This window comes from Caretta caretta, chromosome 2 (genome assembly GCF_965140235.1).
Source record: "Caretta caretta isolate rCarCar2 chromosome 2, rCarCar1.hap1, whole genome shotgun sequence".
NCBI classification, from domain to species: Eukaryota; Metazoa; Chordata; order Testudines; family Cheloniidae; genus Caretta; species Caretta caretta.
Genome location: NC_134207.1, coordinates 153,151,972 through 153,169,118, shown reverse-complemented (window position 1 = coordinate 153,169,118; position 17,147 = coordinate 153,151,972). Strand labels below are relative to the sequence as shown.

The window sequence follows — 17,147 nt, the reverse complement described above, 5'->3', positions numbered from 1 at the left end:
GGGGAGGTCAGATGTTCTGCAGTGTCCACAGGGCCCACATGGCCACCCAGGTTAGTACGAGCAGTCCTGCTAAGGGTTGGTACCAAGCTTGTGTCTCGGCTGAGACTAGGTTTCTCTTCCCCATACAGGGGAAGATAAGATCACCAAGTATGGGATCTGGCTGGGGATAGGGGTAAGCTCCACTCCAAGTCTCTTCCAGGAGCAGGGATGCCCTCCCTGCTATCAGCAGGACAGATGTTATTGGCCCTCAGGGGTACCGTGGCAGCCCTGCAGGCAACATCAGGTCCAAGAACCTGGACAGCAGCATCAGCAGTATAAGACTTTCAGGTAAGTCTTTGGTCAAGAGATTCCATGTTTGAGCTCCTGAGGTGGGGGGATACTGGTCCCAAGATCGCTGTTGTGTGGAAGGGCTGAGCCATTAAAGCTGCCTGTACCACTGTTGATGCTGGTACTGGTACCAGCAGGTGTTCTGTCTCTCTTGGTACAGACAAAGTGAGTATGGCTCAGCAGGTGCTGGCAAAAACCTCAAAACCTGTGGCATATCCAGCTCCACACAGCTAATGCCAGCAGTGGTGCTCAGGGAACTTGTTCTAAGTTTTGATGCATCCTTGATGTCAAACAGCCTTGTAGTCTTATGCAACGTAGAGTCTGAGCCTCGAGACAGTATTTTATGCCTCTCCTCAGACAAGGACTTGCGCTCAGTGTCTGTCTGATCCTGCTGCTACAGTGCACCTCAAAAGGTTTTGAAAATACCACCAGCTTGGACTTTGATAACCTTTGGACCCTGAAAGATCTGGAAGTCTGGAGCCATGGGTCTAAGTCCGGACGAATGGACTGCTCTAACAGGAAAGCCCTCAGGCAGGACTCCCTGGAGTGCTGGGTCCACTTAGAGAATGACCTGCAGTGCTCATACCAGTGCAGAACACACCCCTTACAGAGGCAGAATAAGCAGCTTGTATGGCTCTTGTTGAGAGGCCTTATAGCCTCAGATGAAGGGCACTGCTTAAAATTTAGGAATTATGGTCCAGCACGTAAGCCCCTCTGGTACTGGGTCTGTAGGCAGAGAACTTCTGTCACCAATGACCTCAGGTCTGGTATGCCAACACTAGTCTAAGAGTCAACTGCTGACTTCATTGTATTGATAGAAAAGGGAGGCTGGAGGGAAAAGGAAGTAGGTGGCAGCTAGGAAAGGGGAATAGGTAGGGACTCACTCTATTGATTTTGTTGGACATGGTGCACTAAAACTTCACTTAGGGCACCTGTATATCCAGGGCTAGAGCTCAGTAACAGTTAAAAGTTCAGAGGGAAACTAAAAAGATGACTGCTTTATTAACAGTTATTAATCATGACCAGACAGAATGGAGAAGCGGTAGTTCAGCTATAAAATAACTACACTCACATAACTCTTGCAAGTATATTAGAGTTACATCATTAAAATAACCTACTCATTGGTTGATCAGTGACCAAAGGCAGAACATTGTTGCTTAGCAACTTTTCCAAGCAGAATATTACAAATCAACCCTTTCACATGTGTCATGCATCATACAGTAGACAAGTAGTGTGACTATAGTGTGATATGCACACAGTTCCTTCTTTGGAAAGCTCACCGTCTCTCCAACACTGTAGGCCAAAATCATCCTTCAGATTAGCACACCTGCTTAGCCTAGGGCTAAACTGGGTCCTATGTGTGGAGGATTTTCTACAAGAAATGTGTAATTGTCATTGCCTGTGCTAAAAGGGATCCCAATCTTTGGAAAGAACACTTCAAAGGGCTTGAATGGGTTGGAAGAAATGTTCTGATTTTGTTTGAAATGACATTCAAATATCTAGTCTATATTTTCTTTAATGAACAATTCTGTAGCAAAGTATGATGCATCATTACTAAATAGCTGGGGACATCAATGCACTTGATTACATTTATGATCCTGTTCCAAGCTATTCAGAAATGAATTGTCTCATACTGTAGAGCAACGTGTTCTTTGTTCTGTCACCCATTATTCTCATAATGCATGGAGATTATGGTTGTGGCACCATTTGTGGGCAGTTAAGACTCCAAAAGAAATGTCATTGTTTTCCACAGCTATGGAGGTTTAGTCTTATCAAATCACATCAGACTGAAACTTGTTTATACAAATTATCAGTTCAACTAAAATTGGGTATTTTTTTCCCAAAATCGGAAACTTCTAGGGAGTGAGATATTCTACTTTAAATCAGGCTAGGCCCTCATAATGTTTGAAAAAGTGCCATATATGGAATATTTTTGCTCAAAATGCAATGTGGGTTATTAGCTTTGAAATAAAGGTCCCTTTCTAAGTTTGGTATTACCAAGCATGAAATACAAGAGGGTCTATCTAACTATGACAATACTTACTACATTCCAAGTGTCACCAAAGGGATTACAGCAAGGGTTTCACTTATTGATATCTGTAACTTTTATGTCAAGATTTTCAAAAATAGAAGTCTAAATTCATATTTAGACAATTAAATAAGTGAACTGTTTTTTTCAGAAGTGCTGAGTCTCTAGCAGCTCCCAGTCACCATCATTTGAGTTCTTGGGTGCTCAGCATTTTGGAAAAAATTACACCACTTACTTAAGGTCCTAAATATGGATTTAGGAGCCTCACTTTAGGCTGCTATTTTGGAGGCTTTGGACTGAATCTTTATTGATTTTTTTTCCCCATGATATACATAAAGTACCTCTGTCTCTGCTCAGATCTTCTTGAAATATGCTCTATTCACATTTGAATAATCTCTAAAAACATGCCATGAAATTACACCTGAAAAATTCACCGTGTATTGGATATACTATGAGCCATTTGGTCAAGATGCTAAACAGTCACAGTGAAAAAACAAATTTCAAACAGAAGGTTTGTCTTATTTCCTATTTTAAAGAATTTAGCAATAAGACTGAAAACATTAAAATTTTAAGTCTCCATATGTTGGTTCTTTAGAACAGATGGTCTCTAATATTGCATTTTAGTGGTGCGAATCTGATTAGCTAAAATAATAATCTGGGTCTTATTCTTTCTCCCCCAAGATTTATGAACTTTCAGATTTACTTAGTCAAACACAGAGACACCCCCTGGGAAATCCATTACAGTTTTTTACTGTAAGTACAAAAAGCTCTAGCTAAATTTGTATTACAAAAATGTTTTGAAAAGGTGTAAATATTTAAAAATTACCTACTGAACAAGTATCTTAATAGAAATTAGATATGGAGAGAACTAATTCGGTCATCTAGTCTAATATTATGCTAATGCAGAAAGGACCAGATTTACAAAGTTATGTAGGCACTTAAGATAGGTGCTTAGTGCAATTTACTGAACTGTCTGTTAATACATTATTAGTGCATTGTTCAGTCTAGTTTTAGATAACTGAAATAATGAGACAGCCGTTGCATCGCTTTAAGACTTGTATGGGAAAAGTGTGGAAAATTATAACCTTTCTATGGGTTTTTTAAACCAACCACAGTATTTAATAGAAATTATATCCCAGCTATAAACTCTATGGGAAGGTTAAAAAAATTGATAGAAAGGATATATTTCTCTAATAAATTCTACCAATGTATAGAGATATATTTATAATATTCTTAAGGGTCATACTGTTTGTGCTGGCACAGCAGAGCGGGGTTCAACAAGAATGGCTTCCTGGTTCTTTGCTTAGTCATAGGTACAGATAAGAGCAGTTTGTGGGCTGCTTTAACATGCATCAGCTGGCAATGCTCCCCAAAGGACAGTTTGCCATCTGAGGATAGCTTGAATGTTGTGTGTTCTGCCCGGGCCTCTTCCCTTCCCTGCTCCGCGCAAATATGCCCATTGAGCTGGTAACTGTGTGAGGGTGGCAGGGTCAAATTATGACACAGGTATGATAGGTTTGTGCCTAGGGCTTTGCCTACTGGAATCAAGTGTTTACATCATACTCGGAGCTTTCATTGAACAAAACAGTAAATTTCTGGATCTCATAGTTGTGAAAAGAAGTTTGAAAATGTGACCAGAGAGTACCTAAAACAGCACATGCCTGCAAATACTCTGGAATAATAGCTATGAACGGTGCCAATTCTAAAAGCCATTATTCTGGGGCATCCACCAACATCACAGAGTCCTCTGCTGTGGGGTACGGTTTAAGAAATTAAGGCAGTGGACCAGGCTCATCTATCCAAACAGATACACACCCTAACTGATGGGGTAAGTACTGCAAGGACCTGTGCTGTCACCCTGCCTCTCTGGAGGGAGAAAAGTCCCATATTTTTTCTGAGGGGAGGGAAGGATAGTTCCTGCTCCATGGGAGGTGGAAGGGAAAGGTTTCCTGCCATTTTCTGCCCCTGCCTCTGAGAGAGGAGTGGGCCCTCCACCACTGCTATTCCAAATGTGATGCAGGACGAGGAGACATGGCTCAGCTGTTACTGAGAATGAGGTCAAGGAAAAACAGGTATTTTTAATAGTGGGTGTTTTTTACCCCAACCAGCTATTTGAAGAGCTCTATCATTTCCAGGTTTTGTAGCAGGAAGTTGAAATATGACAGAGGTACAGTTCTGGTTAGGGGAAAGATGCTGCAGCCATAGAGTTGTTGCAAGAGAAGGTCCCCATACTATTTTAACCTGGGCAAAATAATGTATTGTTGCACAGCTTTGTTATTAGAAGCAGCTGAACTCTTTTGGCTGAAATTTTCCAGATACATTCAGCCTGAGGTAGAGACCTGGCCTGTATAAATTCAAGCAGTGAAAGTTTGGCAAAGTTATAAGCAACTGAAAACAGACCTTATAATGAAAAGTGTTGGGTAACCTTAGTAGGTAGTGCTGCCTGCCCCACCTATAATGATTACAAGCTATTTGTTACAAAGGACCCCTGCCTCATTCAGTACACAGGATGGAAAATGAATGAGGCAAAGGGTTCTAAGAGATAAAAGGATGTTATCATGTGTTTAAAGCACTGGACTGGGACTCAGGAGAGCTGGTTTCTATCCTTGGCTCTGCCAGAGATTTTCTACAGGATGCGGGCCAAAATGCTCAGTGGGGCCAAATTAAGACAAACTTGACTCTAGCATTTTCTAGCTTTTGAATGTTTGATTCACTTTACTTTCACATCTTTTTAATGACCTTATATTCAACTTGAATAGAGTACTACTTTGCTATATTTCATAGTACTACACATAGCTATACCAGTTTGGACCTCTGTAAATAATTCTTCTCGCTCCTTGATGTTTACAGCTTTTATCTACTTAGAAGTGATTTTCATATCCCTTCTCCCATCATCATTTGATTATACAATACAGGTTTAGTTTTTACTCTTTCCCCATATATGAGTGAGGACTTCAGGTTTGCAGTATGATCGCAAATACACAGGGACTCTGATGTAGTGGCATTACAGAGTGGAATAATGATAGCAAAACAGCATAAATGCCAGTCTTTGAAGATAATACTTTTCATTTCCACTGCCTTCATTCACGTTGCCTTTACCATGTAACATTTTGACATCAAGATAAAACAAGGCCAGCAGAAGTCTAGGATGGTGATGGTGAGCAATTAGATACTCAACAATATCAATAAAAGATGTACTATCATTTACACATAAAAAATCCCTACCCAGATGTCAGGTGCAAGTACAGATACCAATGGACAAAGCTAGGAAGTTTTGAATGAAGTTGAGTCAAGGATATCAATAGCACCAGCAACACTGTGCTTTGAGTGTGGATGGCAACAAACTGTATTCTGGTCCAGAGATGGTGATTGCCAATGCTTCATTTTATTTGTCTGCCAATGGACAAAATTTTACTGGAACAGGACAAATACTGATTATGGAAACTCTAAGAAATTATTGTTTAAAATGTGTTAGCCTTCAGGCTCAATCCTCAGGGTGCCCGAGCTGTGTTTAATGCATCTGACGGGGGAGGGAGCAGAGGGGATATTCAGGACCCAGCGTATAATAGAGCAGCTTCACTACTGTTCTAATTTATGCCAGCAGGACTGGTTTCCTTTAGCAGTTCTGCCTGCTGAGGCTATGCTAGAACACACAATGACTTCCTGCCATTAGCAGGCCTCCTCCTACTCTTCACTACCAGCACATTCTCTGTCAGTGCAGGAAGGGGGCAACTTCCCCCTCCTCCCACTGGGCAGAATCCTCAGCTGCCTGAAGCAGAACAGAGGGGATTTACCAAGGCAGGATTGAGCCCCCATTAAAAGTGGTTTTCTGGTAAATATTAATTCTAGTCTACTTTCATTATCTCTAATGAGCTCTTTTAAAACTTTTCCCTACTGACTTTGTCCTTTTTCATTTGACAAAAACTGATTCCCCTGTACTTCTGTGTTTCTAATGTAGCTGAAATTAATGTGATTCTTTTAAATTACTTCTTTTTAGCACTAGATTGATCAAAGATCTTAGCAGTGCTCTGGGAATACCGTATCATCTGACAGTTAATGGCTTGGCAGCAGGAGAAGCTCATTCTGGCTTTTGTTGGTCATTTTAAAAACAAGAACAAGTGCAGCAAAGAAGTAGAGGATTAAGTAAAACAAAACAAAATTGAATGTGGAGCATTGTTTAAACCAATTATAATATTACAAATCATATTCTCAGCCAAGTTTATAGTGTCTTCAAATATTTGTTTTTATCTCCACTGGACTTGAGTTGTACATTTCAATTTTAAATGAAAAAACTTCTGTTTGAACAGAATCTTCACTCCAGTTTTTTAAACTTCTTCACCCAACCAACAAAAACAAGTACCCCCCCCGCCCCCAAAAATACTTCTCTTAATGAAAACTAAAACATATCAATTCTTTAATTGAGACAATTACTGGATTACTATGACTGGGTACAGAGGATAGCTGAATGTTGTAGGCAGGGACAAATTCCACTAGCCTCACCAGCTACAGAGAGTTCAGCCACAGTATGGAAGCTATTGTATTGCTCTAGCACTACATGAAAGTGGTGGGGGAAAACCAGACAGTCCTTTGGCAAAGCACCCCACTCCATCTCTGTCCCCTCTTCTTAGTCGTACATAGAGCCCTGTAGCTGGGCACGGACTCACCAGCGGCACCGCCTGCTAGTCATCTCAGGGAATTAGCATTCCAGCCTCTGGAGCGCCCTCTGTCAGCCAGTGTCTCGCCTTGCAGCTAGCTCCCATGTCCCTCCCAGGAGCCCAGTGCCCCTTTAACTGGGTGCTGCCCCCTGGCAGTACCCCCACAGTTCTGGGTCTCCCCCTCCCAGGGGAACCCCCCACCCACTATCCCCACCTCACCTCAGTCGTGAGCTCCTGCCAGTCACCAGCTAGCCCCTGCTCCCTGGGGCAGACTGCAGTATGAACCACTCATTACAGGCAAGGTTGGGTTTGGACCTGCTGCCTCTGCCTACCCGTGGCTGCCCCTGAAACCCCCGTACCTAATAGGCCTTCCCAGGCCAGAGCTCCCCAGCTCCCTTGGCCTTTCCACAACCCTGCTCCAAACTAGATCCTCTATTTAGGTCTCTGCAGCCAGGCCTCTCCCTCTCAGAGCAACAAACAGAGTGTTCTTCTGCACCTCGCTTCCCTGGCTTTTATAAGGCCTGCTGGGTCTGTTTGGGGCGTGGCCCCCAGCTGCAGCTGCTCTGCCAATCAGCCCAGCTTTTCCCCTGCCCCAGACCTCTCCCAGGGCTATTTTAAACCCCTCTGGGCCTGAGCAGGTGTCTACTCTGCTACAAGCTCCCACAGGGTAAAAAACCATCAGGAAGTGAAACTACACCAATCCTGCTGCAAGAGGATTATCTGAACCCATGGAGTTAGGTTAGGAATTGGGTGGGTCCCAGACAGCAGCCACATCAAGGGATGGGAGATTCCAAGGGCCACACCATCTATCTCAGGGCTCTGAAGAAGGGGACAGGGCTAGCATCTTTACCCTTCCCTGGCCTGAGGTGGGCAGGAGGTGTCAGAAAGCAGGTATGGAACTGCAGAGTAAGCAGGGAGCATCTGCTTCTCAGATCAAAGGAATGTCTTTAGCAAATCAGAAAGTGCCTTAGAATTTCATAAAAATGAAAGAATTTTAAAAATATAAGTTAAAATATGTTCTGCTGTTGAATGCCGCCCCTATGGTTTAGCTATTGGTTGTTAGATTCAATGGCCAGAAGGGACCATTGTGTGCAAGCTGGTTTTGTCATACAATACGTGATGGTGGTACCCCACATAACTTCCAAACCAGCAGGACAAAAAGTGTCATTACTATAAGAGGTATATTTGAGTATACGAGTTCATATTCTATACAGTTTTTTAGAAGGAGAAAGAAATCTGTCAATATATAAACAGATCAAAAAGTTATTTATAGACTGCACCATATATATTAAAGGTAGAAATAAAATTATTAGGTAAACTTGTCCTCCTTACTAATGCAAAATGGTTCCTTTCATTATATTCTCTTTTCTGCTGTTTTATTCAGTCTTCCTTTAAATGAATCAAGTGATGAGTTCTAGAACTATGCAGAGCCTATTTCACAGTCTAATAGATTTCACTGTTAATAATATTGTCCTGATATTCAGCCTAAATTATCCATGACGACTGACAAGGTAATGTACCTAAAAGCAACATTTTATTGAAGCTGGACATTTATGAATAGATAGACCCAGAACTATCCATGAAGTATTAAACAAAAAGGTATTTAAATCATTTAAAATTTTGTGCTCCTTGATTGATCTGTTCTAACATGGCATAACAACAACAAAAATGTTAAACCATTCTTCAGATATATCCGTTATTTGTCAAGTTAAAAATATTAGAGTTTCAATTTGTTTGGTTTGCTATAATGTGTATGACCTAGGCTTGGATAATTTATTTTAAATCTACTGTCTGTAAACTAAACCTGATCGAAAATGGCAATAGTGTATTTTCTGTCAGTTCAGTGGTTACTGCTACTGTTACTCTATTTTGGGGACAACTCCCACTCTCAAATCTGAAGTAGAATTACAATGCCGGTCATTGTACTGTCCCTGCTGGAAAACATGTGGTACAAGAAAAGAACTTCATGTTTCTGAGTCATCTCTCCTGTCTTAAATAGAGCTTATCGATCTTGGTAAACCAAACATGGAAACCACAGTACAATTAAACATTTTGTGTTGACAACTAATTAGCTAATTTACATTTTCTTGTCAGTAAATAGTCCTCTTTTTAAGGATTATACTTCTCAAACACTGAAATGGAAAACCAAAATAAGAAAGGACAAGGGAAGGGAATTGAAGTGATTAATATTGTGAAACAGACATCATTTCAATTCACAGGGTAGGTAAATTATGTTGCAATCCAATGTTTTGACTGAGATGCCCTTCATATTTCCAGCATCTCTCAAGATAAAGCAGTTTATTGGGCAGCATTTAGGTATTTGAAGACATTATCCAACACCCACTACTGTGCTTTTATTAAAAAAAAAAAACTTAAATGTTTAATGCACAATTGTCAAGTAAATGACTGGATTAACCAAGTTATTCACTTCAGGTCAGATCCTGCCACCCTTATGCTCTCTGAGCAGGGCCGGCTCTACAGTTTTTGCTGCCCTAAGCAGTGAAAAAAACTGCTGCTGCGGACAGCAAAAGGGAGAAGCTGCTGCCGATTTGCCGCCACGGCCGGTGGGACAGAGGGGCTGCTGCCGAATTGCTGCTGCCGCAGAAACACTGCCGCCCCAAGCACCTGCTTGGAACGCTGGTGCCTGGAGCCGGCCCTGTCCCTGAGTGGTGCCTTGCTGTGTAAATACTCCCACTGAAGCTGATGGGACTAGCTGAGGAAAGAGACACTAGTTAGTGGGTGAGTAAGGGCTGCAGAATGCAGCATTTAATAACTAACAGACAAGAGTCACTGAATGTCAGAGGTGAGGAGCCATTTGACTGTCTAAAGGCAAATGGCATGTCAGAGTGCAAAGTGAATTCTTAATGAAAGCCCAGTAGACTGAATTATTCATTCCTGTTAGAGACCTTTTGAAATGACATATTTTGGTGCAAATGATAAAATCTACAATATAAACACAATATTAGAAATAAAGTTGATAAACCAAATTCTGTTTCCAGTTATACCGGCAGAACCTGGAGCAGTGGAATTCAGTGGGCAGAACAGTTGTTCAGATGTTGAAGAAACATTGTTTTGTGCAGCAAGAGTTTGATTCTGGGAAAGTGGATCCTTGGACTCAGCTAGAATAAGCGTGCACATTATGGTGGCCCTCTGCATGGAAGTGTTAAGGAGGGAAGGGGCTCTCATCGCAGCCAGTGCACCTATAATTTGGCTCTTAATTGTTTTTGTCATTCAAAATATTCTGCACTGAATAAAAATACATATAGACAACTCTGGTTAAGAACCAAAATATAAGAAGTAACAAAGTGTTTTTGTGGTTAAGGCACCAGACTGGATTTCAGGAGTTCTGGATTCAATTCCTGGCCAAGTCAACAGACTTCCTGTGTACCTAAGAGAAGTCACTTCATCCTTTTGTGCCTTGGTTTCCCCATCTGTAAAATGAAGATAACTGTCCCTCTGCCTATCTAGATTGCAAGCTCTTTGGAGTACAGTCAGACTCTTACTAGCTATGTGTACAATACGTAGCACAATTGGACCACCAGGTGCTCCTATAGTACAAATAATAAGGTATTGTTATTAACTCTTAAAATACAGGTCTTTGAAAAGGACATGCAGAGGAAAATCTTTAAGGTGAACCTGTGCATTTTCCAGCATAACTTTCCCCTTTCTCAGGTTTATGTGGCTCTATTTTTTTCTTTGTTAGCAAAAATATTATAATTGCATTTATAGAATTGTGTATGGTTGCTGATTTTAGCTCGACAATCGCCAATAGTTTGTCAGCTTTGTTTTTTCATTCTGATTTCCATTCATACTTTCCCAACAAAATGAGTAACTTAATAGAGTCTCATAGACTGTAAGGCCAGAAGGGACCATCACGATCATCTAGTCTGACCTCCTGCACATTGCAGGCCACAGAACCTCACCACCCACTCCTGTAATCGACTCCTAACCTCTGGCTGAGTTACTGAAGTCCTCAAATGATGATTTAAAGACTTAAAGTTACAGAAAATCCACCATTTACACAAGTTTAAACCTGCAAGTGACCCATGCCCCATGCTACAGAGGAAGTAAAAATACATCCCAGGTCTTTGACAGTCTGACCTGGGAGAAAATTCCTTCCCAGCCCCAGATATGTCGGTCAGTTGGACTCTGAGCATGTGGACAACTCCCAGCAGCCAGACACATGGAAAAGAATTCTCTGTAGTACCTCAGAGCCCTCCCTAGCTAGTGTCCCTAGTCTTCTGTTTTTAAAGAAAACCATCTAACATTTTATATGTGTAAAGAAACCATATTAGAAAAAACAACAATATAGCAATCCAAACATGAGATACCACATACTAGATAAAGGTCTGAACTACTGTAATTCTAGCTTGGCTTTTCTATATCTACAAAATGTTTTGGATCAAAAAGATGGTTACAATATTACTTTTTCTAATCTGGCTCTAACCACTACTGTGGCTCAATTCTGATTGATCTTGGTCACTGCCTGCCTTTCCAATCAAGACTAGAAGAACAAAATTCTACAAGTACTCTATCTCGTCCCCTCCTAGCAAGCTATGAGAAACTTTTGTTTGCAACATTTATATTCCAGGTGATGCAAACTGACTTAATATGACCATAAGAATGGTCATACTGGGTCAGACCAAAGGTCCATCTAGCCCAATATCCCATCTTCCGATAGTGGCCAATGCCAGATGCTTCCAAGAGAATGAACAGAACAAGTAATCATCAAAGGATCCATCCCGTCATCCAGTCCCCACATCTGGCCGTCAGAGACTTAGGGACACCAGCGGATGATCTGCTCCCTGGAGATTTATGGATGCTGGAGGAACTTCATAAACTATAGGATATAAACCAGTGAGGAGCAGGGTTTCCCCAGCCTTTGCATTTTGTGAACCAGTTTGTAGATATATGTCCCTCTCTTGGACTCATGGATCCTTTCAAAGCCCACAGCTTGACTGTCAAAACAGTTCATTCCATTGAACACCATGGAGGGCTCTGTAGATCTATTTGAGAACCTCTGATATAAAGGCTATGAAGGGGATATATAAAAAGGGACACAAATGTTGACTATTCAGTGTATTTCAATATGATATTTTTCTGAAAGAGAGGACAGTGTTCCACAGCATCAGTGGAAGTATGGGTATTCAGGGGGTATAACAATAGCAGATAACAGCTTCATCATATCTGTGACAGGAACAGTTGTTTCCTCACCTTTTTCTTCATTTTTACATTTTTGAAAATTGCATGAACTCTCCAGGTTTTTGCAAACATTGCTCCAAATGCAGTTGTATAGCCCACTGTAAGAATCCATGTCCGGACCTAAGATATAATCAAAGACACAGCCTTTTAGTTTTTCACAGGTAATTTTAATGTCTTAAATTTCTCAAAATAGTCTAAAATACCTATTGTATCTAGAGATAGTAAAAAAGTTTAGCATTTTTTTGAAAATTTTAAATTATGTTTCTCAGGGTAATGGCACAGTTGTCTTCAATTTTTTACAGAATATTTTATTGGATTTTTTTAATTTTCAAAATTTCTAATTTGTTCCCTCCTTTCTTTCCTATTTTTCTTTTTCCCATTGCAATAAAATGAAGACTGAATTCTTTCTCCCCTCCACTTTTTCCTTTGCAGTTTTCCTGCTTTTCTACTCTAACTTTTCATAATGTCTTCAACTTTGGAAAAACTACAGAATAGCAAAAGGAGAAAGGAAAGTGTGACTCTGCTGGTCTGTAACTCTGCTTGAGGAAGAAACAAACAAGAGGGCTATCAAGGCCTGCATCTTTGGGAGAGCTATAGAAGCAGCCAATAGCTCAACAAGTTAGTAAATTTGATAGATAGTGTGGAACTAAAGGGTGAAGGACCTTTATGCCAAGGAAAGTGTGTTTGGTGCAGTGAAGGAGGGACACAAAGGAGGAGGAGATATGGTTGGAGCAACAACCAGAAAGATGATCCTAACAGCAACCTTTTGAATGGACTTAAGGGACCAATGTGGATAGCATCAAAGTTAGATAGGAGGAGATTACAGTAGTCAAGATGTGAGATAATGAGGGACGGAACAAGAGCCTGGGTAGTCTGGAAAAAACAGAAAAGATTTGATCTTAAAAAAATATCATATAGATAAAAGTTGGGAGACATGGACATGGCCTGAATGTATAGGTCTTAGAGAGAGAGGACCGAATCACAGATATCATCTAGATTGTGGCCTTGAGTGATTGAGAAGATAGTGGTCTTATAAACAGTAATGGGAAAATAGAGGAAAGAGGAAGCTTAGAACGAGAACCAGGATAGAACAATGCCTCAAAAGCAATGGAGGCAGAATTTTAAGTAGGAAGTCATCAATGACACCAAAGACCACTGAGAAGTCAAGGAGGATGTGGCTGGAGTACAGCCCTCTGAAAGCAGCTAACAAACAAATGTACTTAATGTTATTGTAGATAATGGCTTCCTACAGATTTCCATGGAGAAAGAATTACTGTACACATATGACAGGTTTCAGAGTAACAGCCGTGTTAGTCTGTATTCGCAAAAAGAAAAGGAGTACTTGTGGCACCTTAGAGACTAACCAATTTATTTGAGCATAAGCTTTCGTGAGCTACAGCTCACTTCATCAGATGCATACTGTGGAAAGTATAGAAGATCTTTTTATACACACAAAGCATGAAAAAATGGGTGTTTACCACTACAAAAGGTTTTCTCTCCCTCCACCCCATTCTCCTGCTGGTAATAGCTTATCTAAAGTGATCACTCTCCTTACAATGTGTATGATAATCAAGTTGGGCCATTTCCAGCACAAATCCAGGTTTTCTCCCCCCCACACACACAAACCCACTGTCCTGTTGCTAATAGCTTATCTAAAGTGATCACTCTCCTTACAATGTTTATGATAATCAAGGTGGGCCATTTCCAGCACAAATCCAGGGTTTAACAAGAATGTCTGAGGGGGAGGGGTAGGAAAAAACAAGGGGAAATAGGTTACCTTGCATAATGACTTAGCCACTCCCAGTCTCTATTCAAGCCTAAGTTAATTGAATCCAATTTGCAAATGAATTCCAATTCAACAGTCTCTCGCTGGAGTCTGGTTTTGAAGTTTTTTTGTTGTAATATCACAACTTTCATGTCTGTAATTGTGTGACCAGAGAGATTGAAGTGTTCTCCGACTGGTTTATGAATGTTATAATTCTTGACATCTGATTTGTGTCCATTTATTCTTTGACGTAGAGACTGTCCAGTTTGACCAATGTACATGGCAGAGGGGCATTGCTGGCACATGATGGCATATATCACATTGGTGGATGTGCGGGTGAACGAGCCTCTGATAGTGTGGCTGATGTTATTAGGCCCTGTGATGGTGTCCCCTGAATAGATATGTGGGCACAGTTGGCAATGGGCTTTGTTGCAAGGATAGGTTCCTGTGTTAGTGGTTCTGTTGTGTGGTATGTGGTTGCTGGTGAGCATTTGCTTCAGGTTGGGGGCTGTCTGTAGGCAAGGACTGGCCTGTCTCCCAAGATTTGTGAGAGTGAAGGAGACTGTGCTGACAGCTTGTGCCACACGCTCTCAAAGAAACTGCGGAACCACCTGATCAACTATTTTACATTTGGGGACAATGTATACCTTCAAATCAGTGGCACTGCTATGGGTACCCGCATGGCCCCACAGTATGCCAACATTTTTATGGCTGACTTAGGGGATGAGAGCTGAGGAAGCGTTGTTCTAACGCCCCTACTCTACTTGCACTATATTGATGACATCTTCATCATCTGGACCCATGGAAAAGAAGCCCTTGAGGAATTCCACCATGATTTCAACAATTTCCATCCCACCATCAACCTCAGCCTGTTCCAGTCCACACAAGAGATCCACTTCCTGGACACTACAGTGCTAATAAACAATGGTCACATAAACACCACCCTATACCGGAAACCTACTGACCGCAATTCCTACCTACATGCCTCCAGCTTTCACCCTGACCACACCACACAATCCATTGTCTATAGCCAAGCTCTGCGATACAACCGCATTTGCTCCAACCCCTCAGACAGAGACAAACACCTACAAGATCTCTATCAAGCATTCTTACAACTACAATACCCACCTGCGGAAGTGAAGAAACAGATTGATAGAGCCAGAAGAGTTCCCAGAAGTCACCTACTACAGGACAGGCCTAACAAAGAAAATAACAGAACGCCACTAGCCGTCACCTTCAGCCCCCAACTAAAACCCCTCCAACGCATTATTAAGGATCTACAACCTATCCTGAAGGATGACCCAACACTCTCACAAATCTTGGGAGACAGGCCAGTCCTTGCCTACAGACAGCCTCCCAACCTGAAGCAAATACTCACCAGCAACCACATACCACACAACAGAACCACTAACACAGGAACCTATCCTTGCAACAAAGCCCGTTGCCAACTGTGCCCACATATCTATTCAGGGGACACCATCACAGGGCCTAATAACATCAGCCACACTATCAGAGGCTTGTTCACCTGCACATCCACCGATGTGATATATGCCATCATGTGCCAGCAATGCCCCTCTGCCATGTACATTGGTCAAACTGGACAGTCTCTACTTCAAAGAATAAATGGACACAAATCAGATGTCAAGAATTATAACATTCATAAACCAGTCGGAGAACACTTCAATCTCTCTGGTCACACAATTACAGACATGAAAGTTGCGATATTACAACAAAAAAAACTTCAAAACCAGACTCCAGCGAGAGACTGTTGAATTGGAATTCATTTGCAAATTGGATACAATTAACTTAGGCTTGAATAGAGACTGGGAGTGGCTAAGTCATTATGCAAGGTAACCTATTTCCCCTTGTTTTTTCCTACCCCCCCTCCCCCCGACGTTCTTGTTAAACACTGGATTTGTGCTGGAAATGGCCCACCTTGATTATCATACACATTGTAAGGAGAGTGATCACTTTAGATAAGCTATTACCAGCAGGAGAGTGGGGTGGAGGGAGAGAAAACCTTTTGTAGTGGTAAACACCCATTTTTTCATGCTTTGTGTGTATAAAAAGATCTTCTATACTTTCCACAGTATGCATCCGATGAAGTGAGCTGTAGCTCACAAAAGCTTATGCTCAAATAAATTGGTTAGTCTCTAAGGTGCCACAAGTACTCCTTTTCTCTTTGTACACATATGACCAGGCAGAGACCAAAATGTATAAGGTGAATGAGACATTGAGAGTAGAAATCATTGGAGAAAGGTATCCAGGATGGCAAAAAAAAAAAAAAAAATTAAAAAATCAAAGTTTACAAAGAATGTGAAATCTTTAGGTGTATCTTATAGATAGCAGTTTTGCTATTCACCTCAATATAGCAGAGTTAAGTCAACTCCAATTGGTTTCGAAAATCCACATTATACCACAGTTTTTAGGCTACTGGTTTGTGATTTCTCTTCTAGTCAGCATGCAATGGGTTCTTTTCCCAAAATGTGTGTGTAGCGAGGTGGTGTGGCTCCCTGCTGCCCCGGAGAGGGTCGAGCCCCTCCAGACACCACAGTGGGCAGAGCCAGGAAGCTCTGAGCCCACCCCTCAGAGGGACAGGCAACGACCCAGAAGTAGAAAGGCGGGCCCTCAGAGCTCACTAGAGAACCAGCCGCTGGGGAGGCCAGATGTAGCCAGCCTAGTCCACAACTGGGAAAACCCCACGGCCCCAGGTCCATGCCAAGACTGGCCAGACCTGCCCTGCGCCAGCTACCCAGGGGAGTGGCTGGACCTCCCACTGGTCCACTGCCCCGAGGAGCCCATGGTGCTGGACTCCCCCAGGGAACACCGCCGTGACCCAGGTACCGGAAGGAGGGGACTCAGGAAGTAGCCCGGGGGCAGCCGACCCTCGTCTGGCTGTAACTCTGCCAGAACGCATGTCAGTGTGTTGCGGTCAGGGTCCCCACTGACTCAGCAGCAGGTCGTTTGCTGCTGCTAGGGCCCCGGATTGGGACGCAGTGGAGTGGGTGGGCCTGCGTCCATCCAGTCTCCCCCTCTTCCAGGTCCTTGGAGGCCTGGGCTAATTCACACATGCTGTGTTGCTCAGCCCCTGCCTGAGCTACTGACTATTTGGTGCCTCGCTATGACTCAGGGCCCAGGCCTACGGTGCTCATTCCAGTTAGCACAAGGG

At 42.2% G+C, this 17,147-nt stretch overlaps 1 protein-coding gene across 3 annotated transcripts in view; it reads right to left on the bottom strand.

Moving 5' to 3' along the window:
• Positions 1 to 17,147, bottom strand: part of GABBR2 (gamma-aminobutyric acid type B receptor subunit 2) — an 854,643-nt gene that overhangs the window by 249,588 nt on the left and 587,908 nt on the right. For 2 of the 3 annotated variants that reach the window (XM_048839469.2, XM_048839471.2), the window contains exon 12: positions 12,226 to 12,333. The exons of the other annotated variant lie outside the window; for it this stretch is intronic. In XM_048839469.2, coding sequence (XP_048695426.1) covers positions 12,226 to 12,333 — 108 coding nt within the window. The remainder of the gene's footprint in view (positions 1 to 12,225; positions 12,334 to 17,147) is intronic. 3 annotated transcript variants of the gene reach the window in all.